Source organism: Nyctibius grandis, chromosome 1 (genome assembly GCF_013368605.1).
Source record: "Nyctibius grandis isolate bNycGra1 chromosome 1, bNycGra1.pri, whole genome shotgun sequence".
Lineage (NCBI taxonomy): Eukaryota > Metazoa > Chordata > Aves > Nyctibiiformes > Nyctibiidae > Nyctibius > Nyctibius grandis.
Genome location: NC_090658.1, coordinates 117,203,562 through 117,226,412, shown reverse-complemented (window position 1 = coordinate 117,226,412; position 22,851 = coordinate 117,203,562). Strand labels below are relative to the sequence as shown.

General features: G+C 38.4%; 1 protein-coding gene across 2 annotated transcripts in view; it reads right to left on the bottom strand.

The window, feature by feature from the left end:
- GREB1 (growth regulating estrogen receptor binding 1) overlaps positions 1 to 3,339 on the bottom strand; it is a 60,238-nt gene extending 56,899 nt beyond the window's left edge. For both annotated transcript variants that reach the window (XM_068405136.1, XM_068405144.1), the window contains exon 1: positions 3,183 to 3,339. In XM_068405136.1, the coding sequence (XP_068261237.1) occupies positions 3,183 to 3,339 (157 nt within the window). The remainder of the gene's footprint in view (positions 1 to 3,182) is intronic.
- Between the last annotated feature and the right edge of the window lie 19,512 nt (positions 3,340 to 22,851).

The window sequence follows — 22,851 nt, the reverse complement described above, 5'->3', positions numbered from 1 at the left end:
TTGCTTTGCCACGCTGCTTCCTGTCCTTTTCCCACTGAAGTCCCAGTGATATCGGTGGCATAGGACTTGGATGCTAACAGAAAAATAATGCTTGTCATTAACTTTTGAAATCAGCTTCATACCTCTTTGGCACAAACATAATACATACGTCTAAAAGATGGCACCCACATGCATCTAAGAGCACAAGAGAAAAATGGAAGAAATATCTTTTGTATTTGAGAAATTAGATGTGATTAGAGAATTGAAACTGTGATTATGATTGTGATTCGAATGGGATTTTGATTTCAGAAGTGAAGAATTAGATTGAAGAGCTTCACTGATTTGTACATACTGACTTCTAATAACTGGCAATCCAGTCCACAGGTTTAATTTTCAGTTTATATGGTAATAACCAGACAAACAGATATACAAGAAATCTAAACCTGTTAGAGCCAAATAACCTTGTCTTCTATTGTAAAGACTTTTTAATGCACTTTGCTAGAAAGTTCCTGAACATTCACACTATTTATTGGCATTTGCAGGTATGTTCTGCAATTCCAAAAGCTAAAAAAATTAAGAAGACTTTAGAAGACCCTCATTAGAAAAGTACAACCAGTAAGACCACAGCAAACTGCAGGCTTTTTGATGAAATGAAAAATCTAGCAAGAGGAAACACATCAAACATACTATTATTGGAGCCAAGGAGATCTGACATTATGACTAAATCAACTTAGGTGAACGTAGAACTTCTGATTTACATAGCTACAAATAATTGTATAGGTAAATGTAATTGTATAAATTAATATAAAGGTATACATTTATAATATGTATGTTTTTTTCAAAACTAGAATGTGTAGACTGGAAAACCATACTCACTGGAAAATACGTGCTTGCAAATTCATTGCAAAAAATGTAACATCAGGGCCAGAAGGGACCAACATGTTCATTTAACCTGCCTCCAGCCACACTATAGTCTCTTTTGCACAAATAAATTATTTTTAGGCATAAATTATGACAGATATTTAATGATATTAGGCTAGTCTCAGTGGCTAGGCACTTTTTTCTGGTTTAAATGGTCATTTATATACCAAAAGGAGATAGAAAAATGTTTTTTAAACAAAAAAATATAAATCTAAAAATAATGACAAGTTACAACAGGTGATTGATAAAGCTTAAAAAAAAATTCCCAATTGATTTTTTCTTAAACTATATACCTAATTGTCAGTCTCTCTAGCAATTTTGATATAGTAACATCATCAGAGACTAAAATCCATAATATCAGCCTTATTTACGGGTGCCTGGTTTTGTTGCCAAATGCTACGTTGAACATCTATAACATGTTATCAGTCCACAAAATGGAAAGTCAAAACACTTGGGCTGCATTGACCCGCTGCACCACCTTGTCTAAATTATTTATATCATGTCTGCTTCACCATAGGAAAACACCTGCTGTATTGAGGACCAACAGGCACTTATGACCAAGGATAGTCTATCATCACGTCAGAATGCCAGGGCCAAGGAAAGAGAACAATGAGAGGGGAGGACAGGGGTTTACACAAGACCCCAAGGATGGTTCTCTGCTTCACATGCCTCCTGAGCATGGGATTCATGCAGCTAGAAGGGGTAATTTCAAGTGATGATGAGGCTGGAGTATGTGATGCCATCTTGCAGGCCTCTCCTGCCTGAGGAACAACCTCAGAAAAACTCTTATTACAGGTCCCTTCAGAGTTCCCCTCGTCTGAAACTTTCATGAAAGGAATGTTCTTCGCCAGGCTGTTTTAAGACTTTTAATTAATTACAGTTCAATTCTGTTTCCATTAACTGCAAAGAAAACAGAAACAGCCCCTCATGGTTTGGAAAGTTCTTTAAAAGCCTTGAAAGAAAGAAGTTACAGAAGTGTAAAATTGCACTTTTGTTCCTGTACAATGCATCTGCTCCTGTAGCATCTTTCCAACAGATGTCATAATCCATTTTGTGACATCACAGTTGGTTGCCATGGAAAAGTTTATGAAATATTCATAGAAGGGTTTGATAGAAGGATCACTTTGGTAGGGAATAAGCAGCATATATATTTAAACAATGAATGTATATTCATTATTATGTCCTATATTAGCAAAACCAAAATATGACTGATGATGTGTGAGCTGTGAGCAAATTTACTTTTTCAAGGAATGTTTTCTCAGCTGTTACCATGAGGTAATAGTAAAGAGTTTAATCTGTGCAAAATACTTTTATCTACTACTACTTCTTGGGCCATTTTTTTTCTTACTGTGGATTGTTAATCATTATGCATTTTTCATCACATATATATCTAAGCCACCTTTAGCAAAGTATGACAGGGGAAGTAACCCTGATAAAAGAAATGAAACACCACCCTGGTGACAGAAATGGCTAAATAATGATATTATTAAACATAACCTTGCACCAGCATGCCAGTGTTCTGTACATGCCAGTAAACTCACTGAAAACCACGAGACTACTACACATAACACCACACCAAACCACCAAATTGTATCATGAGTTTGCTTATCAGATCTATACAGTTCATTAAACTATACCACTTCCAAGAAAAAAAGACTGAGCAAATGAAACTCAGAAAGCAGCCTTCTCTAAACACACACAAAAATTCAGTGAGAAATCCCATATATTAAATACCAGCTCGTGCAGGGTTTACGAGAGAACACAACCTAAATTTTTACCTTTGCAACCACAGAATGACTACATATATTATGCCCAAAGTAATTAGAAACATTCTTAAAAGCTAAAAGTATTTCTGCTGTATTTATTCACTGTGAAAATCAGTTTTAGCATGTTCCTTTACAAATCTATCATGTGTTTACCATAATTTACTGTATAACTTTCAGCAGTGTATTATCAGTTATAGCATAATGGATTTATGTTCCAAATCTCCAAAGATTCCTCCATACATTTAATAGAACAATTCCTAGTACTGCAATTTATGTATATTGATAAATCTGAGCAAGCACCTTAATTTTGTCAAAATAAAAGACTATGCAGTTTGTATTTTTAATCCAATTCTAATACATATATATATATATATTTGTAGATCATAAAAAATCCAAATAAAAACTTTAAATACTTTTGTTTTTCTGTATTCTGATTTTAAATATGTGTGCTGAGCCTTGGGAGAGCAAAAAGCAGAATTGTCTTTGAGCAGAAATATAAATTCCATTATTTCCTACCTTCCAGTGATGACAGTTGCTGTTCAGCTTCCAAATACAATTGAGAAAAGATTGGTCTGGGAACTAAGTTGTTTGAGCGGAGAGAGGCCTCAATAGAATTATGCAACACTTCTTCAAACCGTGTTGTCTTGAGCTGACCAGCGTAAGAATTTCCCATCTTCTCAAAAAAAAAAAAAAAGAGATAAGAAGAAAAGAGAAAAAAAAAAAAGATTTCAATTTTAGCACTCAGAACTTGATCACTGCATGTTGATGTCAGGCTACAACATTTCTCATGAAAGAGAGAAGCTTCATTGTCCACAAAGAAAGGCAAAGGAAAAGAACATTGACTGCAGCAGTCGCTGAGCAGATCCTGCTGGTAAATTACAGGAAGTTGTCTAAAAGTAACAGCTTTCTGTAATTCAGCAGAAAGGCAGCAAGCTTTGACACCTTCTTGAAGGTGTAGCTAGAAATTTGATTCAAGTAATTCCTTGGTTATATAGCAATTCAGGAGATGCATTTTCAATAGTTAGCAATCATCTCATCTGTTAAACAGCCTTTCTGTTTTACATGACTTGAACAGAATAAATGTTAAAGGATCTGAGGAATAGCACAGTTTTGTGTATTTAGCTCTGCATGGCACACCATGGCTGAAAACTCATGACTAAAGCAGTCCAACATATCTTTTAGAGGTGCTGTCTCATAAATAATATAGCATTGCTGTAACTCAGATATAGTGAAATATAATGGCTTTTCCTTCTCACCTTAAGCAGTATTTTTCCCTGTAAACATGCACTTTATGGTTTGGTTTTTTTTTATAGAATGAGATATTATCAATTACCTATGTGATTTTGCGTTTAATTATTAGGACTTTATTGTTAGTGAAACCGCATAATTTCCTCGTTCTGTCATTGAGGAGTCAGTCTATTCCAGCTGAATATCCCACGTACTTAACTGCCGCCTGCTTTCCACAGCGAATACAATGAACCGGTATAACCAAAAGCCACGTCAGCTTTCTTTTCCTATTACAAAGTAGCTCTTGCCCTGGGCCCCATGTCCTCTCCCTCCTCAAGTAACTGTGAATAGAAAGCATGAAACGCTTCCTGTTTCTGGCAGTAATTCCCAAACACTGAACAGCCCCTCCACAGCACTGGGCACTCCTTGGGAAATGAGCCTGTTGGGAAGCATCCTGTAGGAATCAGTCAAGCAAAAGAAAAACTACTGTGAAACCACATACTGCTCTTGATGGAAAAAGGGGTTTGAAAGGAACAACATACAAAGCTGACAATTTGGATATCTTTTTATGACTTCATAAAGCATATTTTACATATATAATAATATTTTTGTATACTTGTTTGTATCATGTTAATACTATATATAGTATCATTAATACTATATAATATAGCATATTGATGTTATATATAGTATTAATAGAAGCACAACAAGAATTACAAAACAATGCAGGCAGCATTTAAGAACATGATCCAGATTAAAAGCAGGCACTACTGACAAAATATTCGTGTATATACACAAAATCAAACAGAAAAGTTGCAGTGAGCAGTACTGATGTATCCATTTGGTGAAGGGTAAATGGGAAGCTGCAAAGCCTGTCAGTGCTGTTCAGTGCTAATGTGGAAGTGAGGATGCATCTTCTCTTCCAACACAAAAAGCAGATTACAGTTCCCTTTCTGCATCGATTGGAATCCTCTGGCTCCTCTTGTTTTAAGTACTGCTTCACCTACACCAAACACAGCTGAAGACAATGAGGGAAGCCTGACATCAGTATTGTCCTTAAAAAGCTTTATCAGAGGTGTATGCAGGAAACCCAAGGCCAAGCTCTGAAACGAATCACACTAAATGCTGTTTCTACACAAAAGCACTAGAAGATGTTTACTTCTAATTCTAATCCATCTTTCAACCATTATACGACTGTCAGGTACCTTGATAATTATTTATCTTTGTTACATCGATGGTTTATGTTTAATATAACTAGGGCAAATAGTTATCAAGATACCTGACAGATACCTATTTAATTCTTTGTTCTTCTAAATTCCTTCCCATATTATGAACCCATATTTTCTCTTGTTAGGTTGGAGGCATCTGCGGGCTCAGGGACCCATCTCTACATTTTTAGGGGCAGGTACAATATGGTTCTACATGATTGTTCATCATAGTCTTGAAAGTCTGGACTAAAGAGAAATTAAACTCCATGAACATGCTCTCAACATGGTAACACGTAACATTCAAAGTTACACCGTCAGGAATGGGAACAGCGTTCAGCTATCATCCATTCCAAACACTTTCTTACATAGACTGCTTTATTTAAATAGAGAGCCAAAACATGAAAAATTCATATAACATCCAAAAGACTTTTTGCACTTAAAAAAATCACTGATACAGCACAAAGAGAATATCCAAAAGTTTGACTGCAGCGCAGAGGCTTGTCTTACAAAGGGCTGGATTTTGCCTGTTCTCAACATGACCATGCAAAGCAGACTGGTCTACCTGATTTTCAAACTTTTACTTCTTGAAAAGCTTCATTAAAGCACATGAAAAATAGGAAGTTTTTCAATTCATCCAGAGTAAGACAAAACATTCTGAGACAACTCAAAAGCATTATCAGAAGAACAGGCACACAGACTGCCTTATGCAGTGAAGGCTTACTTGTTTACTGATCATTATCTGGATCTAACTGTGATGAATGAGAAAACACTGTAATATTTCTGTTTGTAAACTCATCAGCTATTATTCTGCACAGTTTCTTAAGAACAGAAATAGATATACCATTTATAGGGATTTAACATACTTGCTCAGGATTTATAGTGTCCACAAGCGAACAAAACAGAAACCCTATATTTAACCCTGAGGATGGCAGAAACCAGCATCTTATCAGTGTGATGTTATGCATAAGGAATCAGTTAAGATTAAGTTATTTGTGCAAGAGACAGGTCCTGGAATCCTTTACAACATAAGCATGTTTGTTTATCCATTGGGGTGCTAATTTATTTACATGAATGGGTTTGTTAAATGAAACAAAAATATGCTTTCTGGATTTGTACACCTCTCACATACCTGTGAGATCTTACAATCACAGTTCCAAACACAATCACAAATCCAGGAACATACTTTGGAAGATGTGATAAGTATTTTATAGCCATTTTCATCATCAAACACACACCACTGGAACCAGAAAATGGGCACTGCAGGAGCTTTTTTACCAGCATTAGTTTTTGTCATTCAGAGTCCCAGTGACTCTCAGTTGCAGGAGAAATGACTTCTACGAATCAAGCAAGGGAGAAGCTATTTCTCACTAACTCCATGATGGTTGTCATCCCCTCTTTTCTTTAAAGCTGCTCCGACTGTGGCACCTGAATTGTAAATTGCTGGCTCCATAGCACCAGGAAGCAAAGGCTTTGAGTCCTATTTTCCTGCTTCAATGAACTCAGCGTTCCCAGCCCAGATTTATGTCTCTCTCAGATACAAGTGAGTGGCACAGGCTAAACTTTCAAATGCTTGTGAAATTCCAAGCCATGAACATAGATAGTGACCAGATCTATTAAAAAAAAAAAACCACACTGACACAAAAGGATAGCCCTCAACCTCAATGACTGATAAATCAAAGGGCACCTCCCTGTCACGCTGTCAGTTTCCATGGAGAGTATGAAGAGAAGATACTTGCCAATACAAAGGGGAGAAAAATGGAAAGATCTGGACCTGGAAAAGCTGCTTAAAACCATGATAAAAAGAAGAAAACCACTCTGAGGAACTTAGAAGCCTAAGAAACAATTGCAGATACAAATGAAGCAGGTCAAGCCAATGTCTTAGAAATCCATGGATAATGCTGCCAAAGAGAGATGCCAAGTCCAGGCACATGAAAATGAGAGTAGAAGAGCGTTAGTGACTAAAGAGAACAGCCCTCAAATTCCAAACAAGGAATTGTCAGGATTCCTGTGGTAAACAGGGATTACGTGACTAGGAAAACCAGGGATCTTCTTAAGGGTTAATGTCTCTCACATATAGAGTCAACTTCAAGTTCAACTGCAGTTGAAGTAGTTAGGTTTTGAAGAAAACCCGCACTATTCTGCTATGACCCTGCACTCCAGCTGCTGTGCTTTAGAAAAGGAGTTCCCTCTTGGCCATGAGGTCAGTACCTACCACGAGAGCCATGACAGTGACTGGTCATGATAACACAGAACAATTGCAAGCAGCAGGAGGACATGCAGTCCCATCACCTAGATCTTGGAGGCAGATCTTTTGCACAGTGGAACAAAGATGGTGACACACTAGTGACTTTTTAGTTGCAGTTGTCTGTGATAAAGATCAGTGAGGAGTATCAAGATTTTGTGAAGACTGAAGATCTAGCACAGCAACTCCGCACAAAATTTATCCTATACCTAGGGCAGGCTGGGTATCCTAAGGAAAGCTATGGACTTTAGAGCATGGAAATTAACCCACGGCCTTTGACAGCTCCCACTGAAACAGACTGATAGTCTGCCTTCAGCAGAAACTGAGTAAAGTAAAGAATATATGTGGGCTGTGTTAAGAATGCTTGAAAAAATAGTTAAGGGATCTAAGTGGGAAATTAGGAAGACACAGTTAATTACTAACAAATTCAATCTTAGATGTGACTTACAAATTATTACAGGAGGAAAAGTTTCATATTAAGTTGCAAATTTTTTTCACTCTAAAATATAATTGACATTACTACTTTAATATATTAATCCTTCCAGCAAAACAGTATAGCAATGGATACATTTTCCCAGTTTAAGCAGCCAGCTTTCAGACTTTTGAAATGGCCTAACAGAGTATTTTCTGTTGTATCATTTCTAAGAGAAGAATGGTCAGATGTTTCCAAGCTCTTTATTATTCCAAAGTAATTCGTTATCACTATGGCAAGAGGCAGTTCATCACTTGCATTATAATGAGGGGTTTTGTTTGGATGAACTATGGATTTAGGTATCCAAAAGGCTATCTATTAAAATTTGTTTGGGAGGACAAAGCGTTCTTTACTGCAAGTTAACAATTTGTTCACAGATCACTACTGGAAAAGTTGGTATTGTGATCCTTTTTCTCTGAACATGATTTAGATCCATCCAGTAACATCCAAAATCCATCAATATTTCTAAAGTTCAGTAAAGTCTGTAATAATTCTTGGAAACCTGTATTAAAAACAACAATCTGATTAAGAAGAAAGAAATACTAAGGCAGGGACTTGTATGTAACTACAAGAAAAGTAAGTCAGGGCTGTGGATGTAGTCTATCTAGACTTCAGTAAGGCATTCAACACTGTCTCCCACAGCATCCTCCTAGACAAACTGGCTGCGCGGGGCTTGGATGGGTGGACTCTTCAATGGGTTAAAAACTGGCTGGATGGCCGAGCCCAGAGAGTGGTGGTGAATGGGGCAAAGTCCAATTGGCGGCCGGTCACTAGCGGTGTTCCCCAGGGCTCAGTTCTGGGGCCGGTGCTGTTCAATATCTTTATAGATGATCTAGACGTAGGGATTGAGTGCACCCTCAGCAAATTTGCAGATGACATCAAGCTGGGTGGGAGTGTCGATCTGCTGGAGGGTAGGAAGGCCCTACAGAGAGATCTGGACAGGTTAGATAGATGGGCCGAGACCAACGGCATGAGGTTCAACAAGAACAAGTGCCGGGTCTTACACTTGGGCCACAACAACCCCATGCAGCGCTACAGGTTGGGGGAAGAGTGGTTAGAAAGCGGCCCGGAGGAAAGAGACCTGGGGGTGCTGATCGACAGCCGGCTAAACATGAGCCAGCAGTGTGCCCAGGTGGCCAAGAAGGCCAATGGCATCCTGGCCTCTATTAGGAATAGTGTAGCCAGCCGGTCTAGAGAACTGATCGTCCCTCTCTACTCAGCACTGGTGAGGCCGCACCTTGAATACTGTGTCCAGTTCTGGGCCCCGCACTTCAAGAAAGATGTTGAGGTGTTGGAGCGAGTCCAGAGGAGGGCGACCAAGCTGGTGAAGGGTCTGGAGGGTCTGACCTATGAGGAACGGCTGAGGGAGCTGGGGTTGTTTAGCCTGGAGAAGAGGAGGCTCAGAGGTGACCTTAGTGCAGTCTACAACTACCTGAAGGGAGGCTGTAGTGAAGTGGGAGTCGGCGTCTTCTCACAGGCAACTAGTGATAGGACAAGAGGACACAGCCTCAAGCTTCGCCAGGGGAGGTTCAGGTTGGACATTAGAAAGAATTTCTTCTCAGAAAGGGTTATTAGACATTGGAATGGGCTGCCCAGGGAGGTGGTGGAGTCACCATCTCTGGATGTGTTTAAGAAAAGCCTGGACCTGGCACTTAGTGCCATGGTCTAGTTGCCAGTGTGGTGTCAGGGCAATGGTTGGACTCGATGATCCCTGAGGTCTCTTCCAACCTGGTTGATTCTGTGATTCTGTGATTCTGTAAATTTGAAGACATCGCAAAACTGATTCTCTTCAATGGCAGTGGTACAGACTATAAGATCTTCCTCACAGATTCAGTTCAGCCACAAGACTGTGGAATCATCTTTTACTCTGTTATTTCCATGAAGATATCTGTAATTATAGACAGTGCTTTCTTTAGCTTTGGATTTGGAAGAATAAATTATTTTTAATCTTCTATATTAACATTTGTCTTGTGTAAAAGTGATACTACTGTGTGGTAAATCTATTTCCACAGGTTATATAAAATTATTGATTCAGTAGACCTAGAAGAGACTCTTACTGATATTCATCCCCCACCAGACTCAGCATAGTATTATAGCTTATGTCATTACTACTAGACTCAAAACAAGGTTACTCCATCCAAAATGCCTTTTGGGAATGGTCACTGGCCCATTGTAACTTCTGAAGTGTGCCTGGGAATTGCTGCAGAGAGTGAGTGCTAGCACCAGAGCCATGCCCAGATATTACAACAGAAAATTGATTTCTGGCACACAGGAATTTCTCCTGTAACTGTTTAATTTACGAATACAGCTGTAGCTCAGATGGGCAAAGACAAACTTTCTTTCAGAAAGCAATCTGGTTACTCATGTACCACAAAATCATCACTTGTAGAAGTAATTTACACAGCTGTTTATTTGTCTGTTCAAAGCCATCTACAGGCATAGTAAATAGGTGGACTATTGGCAATTTCTGAAAAAAATATTAGTTTCTGGAAGTCAAATCTGTCTCCTCACAATATTTTGCCAGAATGACTTGGCAGTAAGAGAGAGGAAAAAAGGGCTCAGAATGGTTATGATATAGTACTGGAGTGTGGGAAACACTTAAATACATTTCCTCATTTGAGATCATTTCCAGACCAAGGTTTTACTATTCCTATGATTTTCATCAAAATCTTCAAAAAGGGTTTGATTTTTTGCTGTTAGTCTTACCCAGAAAGAGAAATTTTGAAGCTTCAAAATCGCTGACAAATGAAATTATGATCCTCTGCTAAGCTTAACTCTATGGTACTAATAAGATTAAAATCAGTAGTCACTTATGGATGTGCTGATGGAAATCCACTTTTTCAGTGAAGTAATTTATTCCACAGCAATAAAGCTGTCAGATCATTTAAAAGTCTCTAGTTGGTCTGTGTTTCATATATGAATAAAGTTATGGCAATTCAGTAGACGCCATTTGGGCATTACATTTTAAAGGCAACATAAAAGCTTTAACTTAAACCACAGTTACCTTTGCCAGGAATTCCAGCTCCTTTTGTTACCAGATCATAGAACTCATATATCTCCTGTGGAATTATATTAGAAATGTTATCTACAGACCAGACCAGATTAAACTTAATGGTTTCCTAATAATGCCACCTTGGAAAGTAGTTCATGATTAAACACAGAGACTCTGATTAAGGTTGATGACAGGTCACAGAGAACATGATCCCACCATCTTTATAAAGCCAAGAACAATTCTGCTACTGTTTCCATAAAGAGAATATATTGCAAGAAGGCTCCTCAGAGCTCTCTACCACTTCTTTTTCTTTTGCATTTGCTTTTAATTTTCATCTGATATCTTCTTTTGATTTTGAAAATCAAGCTGACTCCAGACAGAGGATTTCTCCCGCATTAACAGTGAGATGATTTTCCTCCATTGACTCATGTTTCCAAGCAACAGGATTTTGGAAGGAGAGGGCAGATTGAGAGAAGTGGGAAGACATCACCGAGCTTCTGGGCAACTTCAGATCCTAAGCCAAATTGCTTCTATTAATCACTGAAATCAGTTCTCTCACTCACTTCAGAAGTAAATAACAGGGAGATGTCTTTATTCTCAGGAGATTGCTTCAGAGATTAATACAGACACCTTTGCAATGAAATCAAATATATGCAATTTTTCTCACCTACTGAAAAACCAAGCCCGTTTGTTAACCGCCCTCTGTGCCGTTGGAAAAAATCACACAGATCCATATCAAAAGGGATGAAAACAGACTTGTACAAATCAATGTTAAACAACCTCAATAAAAACACTATTAAAAAGCTGTTGCTTTCTTTTTTCCTTCAGGCAGATAATAAATCAAACTATTTAATGGATCATTCTTAATATGAAATTATTTCACATCCATTTTGCCCACTGGAAAGAGAACTTCAGCTAAAAACAAGTGTGTTCTTATTTTTGCTGAAATTTTTCAACTGCAAACCAACAAGCACTACTTTTGAGGACAGAGTGTTCATTTTTCAATGAAAATGCTACAATTCATGCAGGGAGCAGTAGCAAAAATAGCAAATTATTATTTTCTACAGAAAAAAAGGAAAAAAGAATTTCCTGATATGCCTACCAAAAAAAAATTATATTTTTAAGCTTCTCATACAAATTCAGCTTTATTTTGAACAAAAAAAATAAAGCTCGACTAAATACAAAGCAATCTAACTTGTCATAAAGCCATTAAAATATACAGCTATGCTTGGAGATCCGGGATAAGGCATGTTGGCAATTTAGTGACAAGGAATCTAAGCTGTGGCAGCCTACATTGTAGTTTTTCCTGGGGAAACATAAAATTCCAATTGCAACCAGATTCCTTTAATTAAGGATGAAAGGCTGTTTTGGTTTTAAGACATAGTTTAGTCTTCCTTTACGACTACAGAAAACTTAAACTTCCTTCACCCTAGAAACTTTTATGCCTACTCTCAAACGAGAGTTGAATTTTTCTGAGACATTTTAAGTAAAGATTTGTTTAAAAATGGCACTCTATTTTAGCTTATCTTAATATAGAAGAAAAAATGTCAGACAAAGTTCGAATTGGTCATAGTCAAAAGTCCTTTGTGAAAAGTCATACATTGGATTATGACTCAAATTTTTAAAAAATCATAATCACTGTTGGGACCGATGCCTGATAAAAATCTGTATCTGCAAAAAGAATTTAGAAGAAATCTTAATTAGACTTTTTATAGGTGACTGAACATCTATTATTGTTTCTTAATTATAATTTTCACTGAAATCTATTTTCAGACATAATGATAACACCAATTTTCGTTTACTTGCTTTTCTGATTTAGTGTGAACCTTCTTTTAGTAGACAATCATGTATGTCATTCCTTAATATCCTGACAATTGGGCTAAGAAGCCACTTCATAAAAGTAAATGTAGAGCTGGGTGATAGTCCAGTGTTGTAGTGATAGTGCAGACTGAGCCTAATATATGATATGGCAATAAATACATTTAGGCAATGGCACTTCATCCTGTAAATGCTTTCACATTCCTCTCTGCAGGAAACAACGTATTCTGATGCAGATTTCTTTGATTTTCCTGCAGGATCTCATAAACTTCACAGGTGTTTCTGGAGAGAAAATCCCTTATCAGCAGCTTCCAGATGATATGCTTTACTATTTCCCCAGCACAGAACCCTGACTCTACGGCTGGTCAGGCAGCTCTGCCTTGGCTCCCACACAGCTTTTGTGTGTTGCTTTGATCAGCTCCTGGCTTTGGATGAAAGCAACTCTTTTAGAGACCACCTTCAAACTCTCTTAAAAAAAGAATTACATACATAAAACCAATTGAGCTTGTCAAGCAGCAGGAAGAAGCCAAGTACAGGGAGGAGAAAGGGAGAGAAGGAGGTGCCACAAATCAATGCTAGGAAGCGATGATCAAAGCAGCGAGTGGAAAATTAGTAAAAAATTATCCCTAAGTTGTACAGGTCTAGGTCATTCCCTTTCCCAGCTCTGTAAGAGCAAAGGCTTTCTCACTATTACCCAGGAAAGAGATACAACTCTCTTTCCATTAATTGTCTCACACATCTGCTCTGTACCTTTGAGTACAGCAGCACTTGAGACCTTAGAGTAAAGCAGTAGGAAGCAGACTGGCAAGCCAGAAGGAGAGAGATTATCTTGAAATGCATGTTTTCCAATGAAAATTCTAAGAAATCGGCACTTGGGGTATAGAATCATAGAATTGTTTTTATATAACTCTTTCTTCCGGTTACTGGTATTAGAGACTGTTTCTGAGAATCTTTTCAGAATCCAAAATGAATATACAAAGAGTAATCCTACGCTGATTGTACAGGTTAGCTTTTGAGCTATCCTCAAAACCAGGCTGTTGTTTTTCCTTGCCCCACGCCTACCCCTCTAGGCTCATTCCTGGAACCAGCACAGCAGCGGTCTGTGGGGCAGCCACATGCACACACAGACACCAGGATGTATAGCTTGAAGACACTTTGGAGCCGTCTCTTTCAGAGACCTTTCTCCAAGGATATAGACAGAGTGCACAGGTTTAGAGGCTTTACCTCATTCACAGAGAAGGGTGAATGAGATCTTCACTGATTTCTTCTGACAGAGCACACTACACTATATCTAGATCATATTTTCTATCTCTACACTATATCTAGATCATATTTTCTATCTAATGAACAAAGAGTGGACAGAAATACAATGGGAGCAGTCTAAAATATGCTTCACCGTCCGTGGATAGCAAATACATCTCTAGATGAATGTATTACACTGCAAAATAAAACTGAACATCAAGGTATATTCAATCATGAGATCAGTTGCACATGTATCATATGTTGAAAATACATTAAATAAGAAACATTCACAAACATAAATATGCAACCCAAAAGCATTAAACAAGCATCTTTAAAGAATCACTACAAAAGTCAAATTTCATCGATTTAAGAAACCGAACTTATATTTTGAGATCTAAGCTGTCTATTTTAAGGGTTTAAAAATTCAAGTTGTCTGCATTTTTTTTTAATATTTCAAAGTTTTCCTGATAGGAAATTACTCACCCCAAAGACAGCAAATGACTGACAAGGCAGGAGGTACACAAATACAGACAAATGCATATACTTAGAACATGAATATTAGCTGTAAAATGTCTCTCAGCTACAATATTTGAACAGTAACCAATATAAGGCAGTGTGAGCATGTTATCTTATGATAAGTTAATGTTTTCATTAAACATTAACAGTATTTTTCAGCATGGAAACACTAGCTATGTAATAAAAAATATACTGTACCGTAATGAAAGCATGTGCTCCTCAGGGACATCCAGTAAATTACTCCCAAAGTTTCATATTCTGATTGCACTGCTGAACATCTTACACCTGTGGTGACTGCCACTGATTATATCTTTATGGAGTTTTCCTTCTTTTGATTTAGAAGAGTCTGCTGCTTGGCAAATTGGTTAGGACACTTAAGGCTCCTGAGTCAGCACTGTACGCAACTGAACTACTCAGTCGGGTCGCCATGACATGAACACTTCCCTGTCACAGTAGAGCACATGAAGGTTTCAAAGCTATCTGTCCTGCAACTGTGGCAAAAACAAAGTAATGAGACCACAATATACCCTGGCAAGCTGTTCTCTAATTTGTGTGCTGGCTATACTAAATGATAAATGGTCTGACTTTATGTCTTATTAATACAGAAGTGCTGTGCTGGGTCATGGTGCTCCTGGCCAGGCACATATCAATCTATCAGTCTGGAGCATTATTAATGTCAAGAATTTTGTTGCAGGTTTTTGGAAGGACTGAAGGTGGGGGTTTTTGAAGAAATGGGGGTGTCCTTTTGTATTACATAGATAACAAAATCGCTAAAGAAAGCATAAAGTGTATACTGTGGGTACTTCATTTTGCTAACAGAAGAAAAGATTAACAGGAGAACAGAAATTAGATATGTAGTAATATTACCTTTGTGTTAGTACTATGCCTGAATCTTCTGAATAAAAGGATAGGAAATCAAAACGATATTTGAGGGATTATGTTCAATAAACTACTGGATATACAAAGAAACAGCTATTGTATCATGTTTAAACAAACACTGCATCTTTTCAAGATACATCTGGAGTACATGTACAGAGAACGTTTTTTTCTGGTAAAGGCATTTTTATCAAACGTTTCCTTAGGTCACAAATTGCAGTACATCACTTCAGAACATGAAAGCCATTATTCTGAAAATTGAATTTTCCTTTTCCTATGGCTCCAAGTCATGAAACATTTAGATATGTGCTTGATTTTAAACTCAGTTAAGTATCACTGAAATTAGTAAAATTAAGCACTTATGTAGGCTCTCAGTTGAATTTAGGTTCTGTATAACCCTTGTATGCAGGATACACTGAACAATTAAAAGAGATTATTTTTTGGCACAGAGAGTGAAACTTCATTTTCACCCTTCACTCTCAGGGTACGGTTTCATGACTGTTTCAAGTTGCTCTAAACTCAAGTTACAGCTGAAAAGGAATGTCTCTCACTCTTGATCATATATTCCCCATCTGTTGTTCAGTGGCATGGATCAGAGCTGATATGGTTGAAAACGAGTAATTTTTGTAGGGTTGTGTTCAGCTAGGTCAGATCTCTCAGCTAGCTATGCATAAAATATACATCCATTAATATATACAAAAGAAAAGGCCTAGAAATATGTGGCAAGATCTTTTTCTCCAGACTATGAGAACACTTTAAATAACATATTTAAACCTTAAAACTGCACTTTCTGATTCTCCTACTGAAACACAAAGGGGAAAAAATTGAATTTTAAAGTCTGCTGAGGAGTCCTTTGGAGACTTAGGTGATTTAGTGTTTTCACTCAAAGCATTTTCATATTAATGGAAAGCTTTCATTGTTTATTTGGTAATTTTTAAAAATATATACTCTATACTGAAATTTTAGATGCAAGCACTGTATGAAAGAATGTGAAAAAGAAACTATACAGAAAGTAGTAAGTAATGCCCTAGGAAAGTGACTAGTATGTTTTTCTCTTACTGTGGAAGTGAACTAGAAGTCTTATAAATGTTCTATACTTAACGCTAAATATGAGAGACTTCATGTTATTTTCAAGTAGGGTACAAAATCATTCAGTTAGGGAACGCAGAAATCCCTGTCTGTACAATTGTGAACCTTAAACATATTAACCTGACAAGATGACACATAAAAGACTGTATTGACAGCCAAAGTTTAGAGAAATCCAAAAGGAAAACAAACACTGCAAGAAACACATACACATGTGTGTGAAAGCACGTGATTTTTGGAAGAGTCGCTTTTAATAATTTACCAGGTCAACAGTAACACAAGGCAGAAATTTCACACTTTAAAGAGGTATAACTTGACTGATGCCAGCCAAAAATACTTGCCCCGTAAGTGTAGTGCATTCGTGAACAAAATTTCTCTAGGATGCTGCATGGGGTGCTATCTAGAATGAAGTCTAAGATGCTGCAGTGCCTATCTCTGACTTTGCCTTGGGGTTGGAAACACCACATCACTCTTAAAGAATATTAGTATAGGGTAGGTGTTAAAAAAGAAGATGTTAACCTGATATTCAGTAATGGAATGTAGAAAGTAAAGGGGACCTGGCTGCTTTGGATATAGGCATGGAGCCAAAGTTCCAGAGGAGAAGGAGAAAGGGCAGGCAAGCGCAGAGGGACCTATTGTGTTTGATTAGTACCCAGAGCAGGAATGCCAGGAATGGGTGATGAGCATGGAGGTTATGTATAAGAGATCTTGTATACGGAACCAGTGGGAGCTGGTCAGTATGCAGCTGCTGATGCAACACAGGTCAGAAAAGAGTGGGTCTGCCTGCTGAAATGAGCTGCTGAATCTGTTTGAAATGAGTCAGTAATGTAAGTGATGAATTGACAGAACAGTTGTTAGGCAAAAGCTGACCATGTAATTATCCCAACAAAAGTTATGTAAAATATATACTTTGTACCCTAGGCACTTACAGAAAAGAATCTTCTTTTTTTTATGGGAATCTACAGGGCATGTTTTCCAAAGTTTGAGAACACCAGGACAGAAGTGAAACAAGGGACATAACCTGAGGTTGTAACCTCAAGGTAACAAGATTTTCAGAAGTTCAAAGCACAGACTAAGATACAAGGACAAAAATCATAAACAGCATCATGAAAATATTTTACCAGGACATTTGTTTTATAAAAAAAGAACAAGGAAAGAGCTGGTCCACTGTGCAACTAAAAAGGAAAATTAAGAGATGATTGTTAAGTTTAATGCTTTTTTTTTTTTTTACCAAGAAGATGACCAAAGGTTATTTGTAATCAAATGACTGATTTGTCCAGCAGCTTTAGCAGGGAAAAATGGAGCCTCTCCCTCCAAAATACCCAACAACTTAGTACTTGAAGCATTCTGCATGCAGATTGTGTATGAAAGAACTAAAACTGGGTCCTGCCAAGCAGAATGTCTGGTTTAATTTCAAGACAACTACTTTCCTTCTCAAAATGTTTTTAAAATGGTTGCAGGCATACCTGCCTTTTGTGTTTATGCAGAAATACTGAAATGTGTATAAAATCTTATAAAAAAAGTAATATATATAGAGCTAAAAATACCTACCAGGTTGAGCTTTCAAGATACTTATGTGGAGCCCAGATGGTCTCCTGCATAAGAAATATGCTCAGTCTTGTACTTTCGACATGCACAAAAGGAGACCTTCAAGATTGCCTAGAAATACAGAGTGCAATTCAGCTGCTTAACCACAGGCATCTTCTAACTTTGAGATGTCCTGCGGTATCCTGTCTGGATTCTAGCTGCTGCTCCAAAGCAGAAGAGATTGGAGGCAAGTCCTCTGTCATATCTGCCAGTCCTTTACGGACATCTCGGGTAAACCAATGAATTTCAAATGAAATGAAGTACCTATATTTAGGCAACTGAATCAGACTGCAGGTATAGAATCATATCATAGAATGGTTGGAAGGGACCTTAAAGATCATCTAGTTCCAACCCCTCTGCCACAGGCAGGGACACCTTTCCACTAGACCAGGTTGCTCAAAGCCCCATCCAATCTGGTCTTGATCACTGCCAGAGAGGGGGCAGCCACAGCTTCTCTGGGCAACCTGTTCCAGTGTCTCACCACCCTCACAGTCAAGAATTTCTTCCTAAGATATAATCTAAATCTACCCTCTTTCAGTTTAAAACTGTTCCCCCTCGTCCTATCACTACTTGCCCTTGTAAAGAGTCTCTCTCCCGCTTTCCTGTAGGCCCTCTTCAGATACTGGAAGGCTGCTATGAGGTCTCCTCGGAGCCTTCTCTTCTCCAGGCTGAACAGCCCCAACTCTCTCAGCCTCTCTTCATAGGAGAGGTGCTCCAGACCTGTGATCATCTTCATGGCCCTCCTCTGGACGCATTCCAACAGCTCCATGTCCTTCTTATGTTGGGGGCCCCAGAGCTGGACGCAGTACTGCAGGTGGGGTCTCACGAGAGCAGAGTAAAGGGGCAGAATCACCTCCCTCAACCTGCTGGCCACGCTGCTTTTGATGGAGCCCAGGATACGGTTGGCCTTCTGGGCTGCAAGCGCACACTGTCGGCTCATGTTGAGTTTCTCGTCAACCATCACCCCCAAGTCCTTCTCCTCAGGGCTGCTCTCAATCCATTCTCTGCCCAGCCTGTATTTGTCCTTGGGATTGCCCTGTCCCACATGCAGGACCTCGCACTTGGCCTTGTTGAATTTCATGCGGTTTGCACAGGCCCAGCTCTCCAGCCTGTCAAGGTCCCTCTGGATGGCATCCCTTCCCTCTAGCGTGTCGACCACACCACACAGCTTGGTGTCATTGCCAAACTTGCTGAGGGCGCACTCAATCCCACTGTCCACGTCGCATACAAAGATGTTAAACAGGACCGGTCCCAATACTGACCCCTGAGGAACACCACTCGTCACTGGTGTCCACTTGGACATCTACTGGTTCACTAGGCAGAAATTTCCATTATAATCAATAAAATTAATGGAGCTGAGAGAGCAATTCAGCTGACCAGCCACTAGTGTTTATTTACTTCAACACGAGCTGAATCTCTCACGTGTCTCCATTGACCACATTGGCTGTATCTTCATTGACTAACAGGAGTTGCAGCTGTAGATGTCGACATGAAGACCTCTATATTTAGGAGTCTTCGGGATCAATTTAGTTGCTTACACATAGATGTTTAGTGGTCTTTGATATGCTCCAGGGTATCTGAGACAGCTGCATAAGTCCCACAAACACAATGTGAGACCTGCATGACAGCAAGCCAGGCAGAATACCTGCCATCTCAAATGTCAAAAGAAGCATGTAAACAAGAAACTGAATCAAATCCTGAATCTCCAACTAAATCCCACTCTCAAAATCAAATATTCACAAGTCTATGGATACATCTACATTGTCAAATGACTTGGCTTCCAGTTTGCTTCTAGCTCCTCATCACCCGATTGTCTGCACTGCATGCGTGTTACTTTTACATCCAGGCATCCTGCACTCAGCTTTAGTTCTGCTAGTAGTCAAATAAGGCACTCCTTTCTCAAGGCAGCATGGACAAGATGGTGTCAGGTTTGCTCCCATCACCCTACACAGTTAAGAGTTTCCCAAAAGGCCTGGTGCCCTCAACCACCTGTTCTCACTCTATGCTTCCAGGCATGCAGCAGATGCTACACCATGAGACCATGAACAGTTCATTCTGGCTTGCTGTGAAACATACTTCATGGTATTTTGGTCATCTGAACACACATGCACAAAACTTGTGCCTTAGAGGTACAAAAGTCATGTGAAGAGCACTGCAGACACAGTCCATCCATTCTGAAGAATGCTACCCTGAGCAGTGTGGGTAAAAGAGCCACTGCACAGCATGGCCCTTGGGCCATATCTCCCTGGACAGCTGTGGGTCCAAAGAACTGCAGTTGGGTTCTTCTGTGGTAGCAATAGCTGATCAGGGTTCTCAGGATTTCAGCTTGAGATGTTCTTTGTAAATTCTTCTAAGGCCTTTGCCCACATTTTTTCTTTTTCTTTTGTGGTTTTTTTTTTTTCTATAACCTCAATGTCCTTCCACTGTTTGACTGTAAATTGGGGATAATATCACTTCTCAAAGGAGCAAAGAACAGTTATATCCAAGATTGCGAGCTATTCCAACCATGCTGCCAGAAAAAAACATGTCAGGAGACTACTCGTTAATTTTTGTAGGTATTAAAGAAACAAGAGTTTTAAAAAAGATGTTGAGGAAAATTGCAAAATAATGTGCAGACATCTACTGTGAAATACTAACAAATGTGAACCAAACGAGTGTAGTGAACTGCTATTTATAAAGTAACAGGATAGCTGCAATAGGATTGTCTTTCATATGAAAGTGTATTAAAGGCACATAAGAACCTTTTTAAATACTGCTTTCTATTTAAAATCATACAAGTACTTTTGTTCTTCGTATCACTGAATTGACAAGGATCTTAACCACAATAGTATACGTTTTTAAAATCTCTGAGAAAAAAAATTTTACTAAAGAGTAAAATAAAAGGTCAATTAAGTTCAATAAAACAACCGAGTGCTTCAATAATGAATGAGAAGGTAAAAAAAAAAAGACAGAAAATAACGAAAGGAAATACACACTTGCCAAAAACTAGAGAAACCAATAAACTGCTATGTCTTGCTAATTCCTCCTTAAACACCAACTGTACAGGCCCTCAAGACTGAAAAATTAAAATAAACAGGGTCATGCTGACCTTAAGGCAAGCAGCAGACTTAATTACTGCAACAGACAATGATGAATCATACCTAAGCAAACCTCCCATTCCTTTTCAATAGAATGCATTATTAATCAGACACATTGTTTTACAGCCTATGCCAGAAAAAGCCTTCGTTTTCTCAGTGCACAAAAGGACCTTTCAGAGTGTCACGACTGTTTCTTCACTGCTCTTAACGGTAACCGAAACTGTTGCTGCTTTCAATATCTCACCCACATTTCATTTTTATTCACGCACTGCACAAAAGCACACACTACTTGTTCAGTCATGCTGTACCTATGTAAAAATCTTAGATGAATGTTCAAAGACTATTTTTTAAAAACTTAAAAGCTACAGCCTGACTGATACTTCTGTAGCTATTAACAGCTCTAACTGTACAAAACACTTCTTAAGAGTGTTCCTTCATCTCTAGTAATTGTCATACTGGCAAAAAAACCTCCGAACGTCCAGGCTGAGTAACATCCATTTGAGTGCTTAGAAAAACAGCTCTTAAGAACTCTCAATTTTCTTTGCTTTCATTGTGAAAGACCTCATATACCAAGCCACATGATGCAGGACGCTGTACAGTACATTGGGTCAGGAGACAAGATGTGGCACCATCTTATACCCGGGGAACAGGCACATTACATTCTGTTGCGAATGTGAACTGAAACTAATTGAACAAATCTTGTGCCCAGTGTGTGTGATCTGATATTCTTGCATTAACCCAGTACCTTTTCCAACTTTAAAGACAGTGATGGTGCAATTCCACTGCAAACTGTTAAAGATACTTATACAATTTCCACTGTCATTGCCATGTTTTGTACCTGTTTCCCAGTCTGCCACCTATATATGTTCCCAACCCCTATATACTCTTGGGAAGGAATCATATCTATTTTTCCATACTCAGTGAATCAGAGGGAAATACATATCTCTGCTTGTAAGCAAAACAAATATACCACAGCACGACTACACACACAGCTGTTGTACTACAGCACAACTTTCTATCAGACTCTCTTTAATTATTGGGAATCAGTAGAGTTTATTCTCTTTAGTTTACCTTGGCTTTATACACATTTTTCTTAAGAATTCTATCATCTGGGCGCTTGATTGATACTGAAGAGCTTAGTGCTGCATACTGGATGTATTAATTGAGAATGCTCACAACATCATAGTTTTCAATCTTGCTGAAATAAAAACTATGCCTTCTCAGTTTTGAGAAGCACCAGAATCTCCAGTTTATCTTTCTTCAGCTCGTGGGTTATGTATAATAATTCCTGAACACTTCTGTGGTTAGTAATACCACACTCAGAGAACCACAGGGAAGTAAGGATACGTTCTTCCTCCATTTTACTGATGGGAAATTACAGTCCAAAGCGATATTAGCATAGCTCCCATAAGCATCTGAATCTCTAATTACAACTGAAATCCATGGCAGGTAACGTCATCTAAATACTTTTAAGAGTCTGAGTTCAGATATTTCAGTCAAAGATATACAGGAACTGTGGAAAAGCTCAGATCCGAATGCAGCTCTCCTGGGATACCTCTCTGTACTGGAACATCATCTGTTCTAGCATCTTATTAAATATTCACCTATTTAGTTTAAGTACTGATAGATGTGTGGAGTTTGGAGGGTGTGGAGGAGTTAAGCTTTCAACTTCTGTAATTTTACTCAGAAAACCTAACAATACAGCCACGTAGAAACAATCTTTGAAATAAGTTTCCCGATAGAAAGATTTTTTCCTTATTTAGGTAAATGGTGCTAGAAATTCCCTGTAACTTCTAAATTATTGTAAACTATAGATGAGGAAAAATAAAACATACAGCTTTC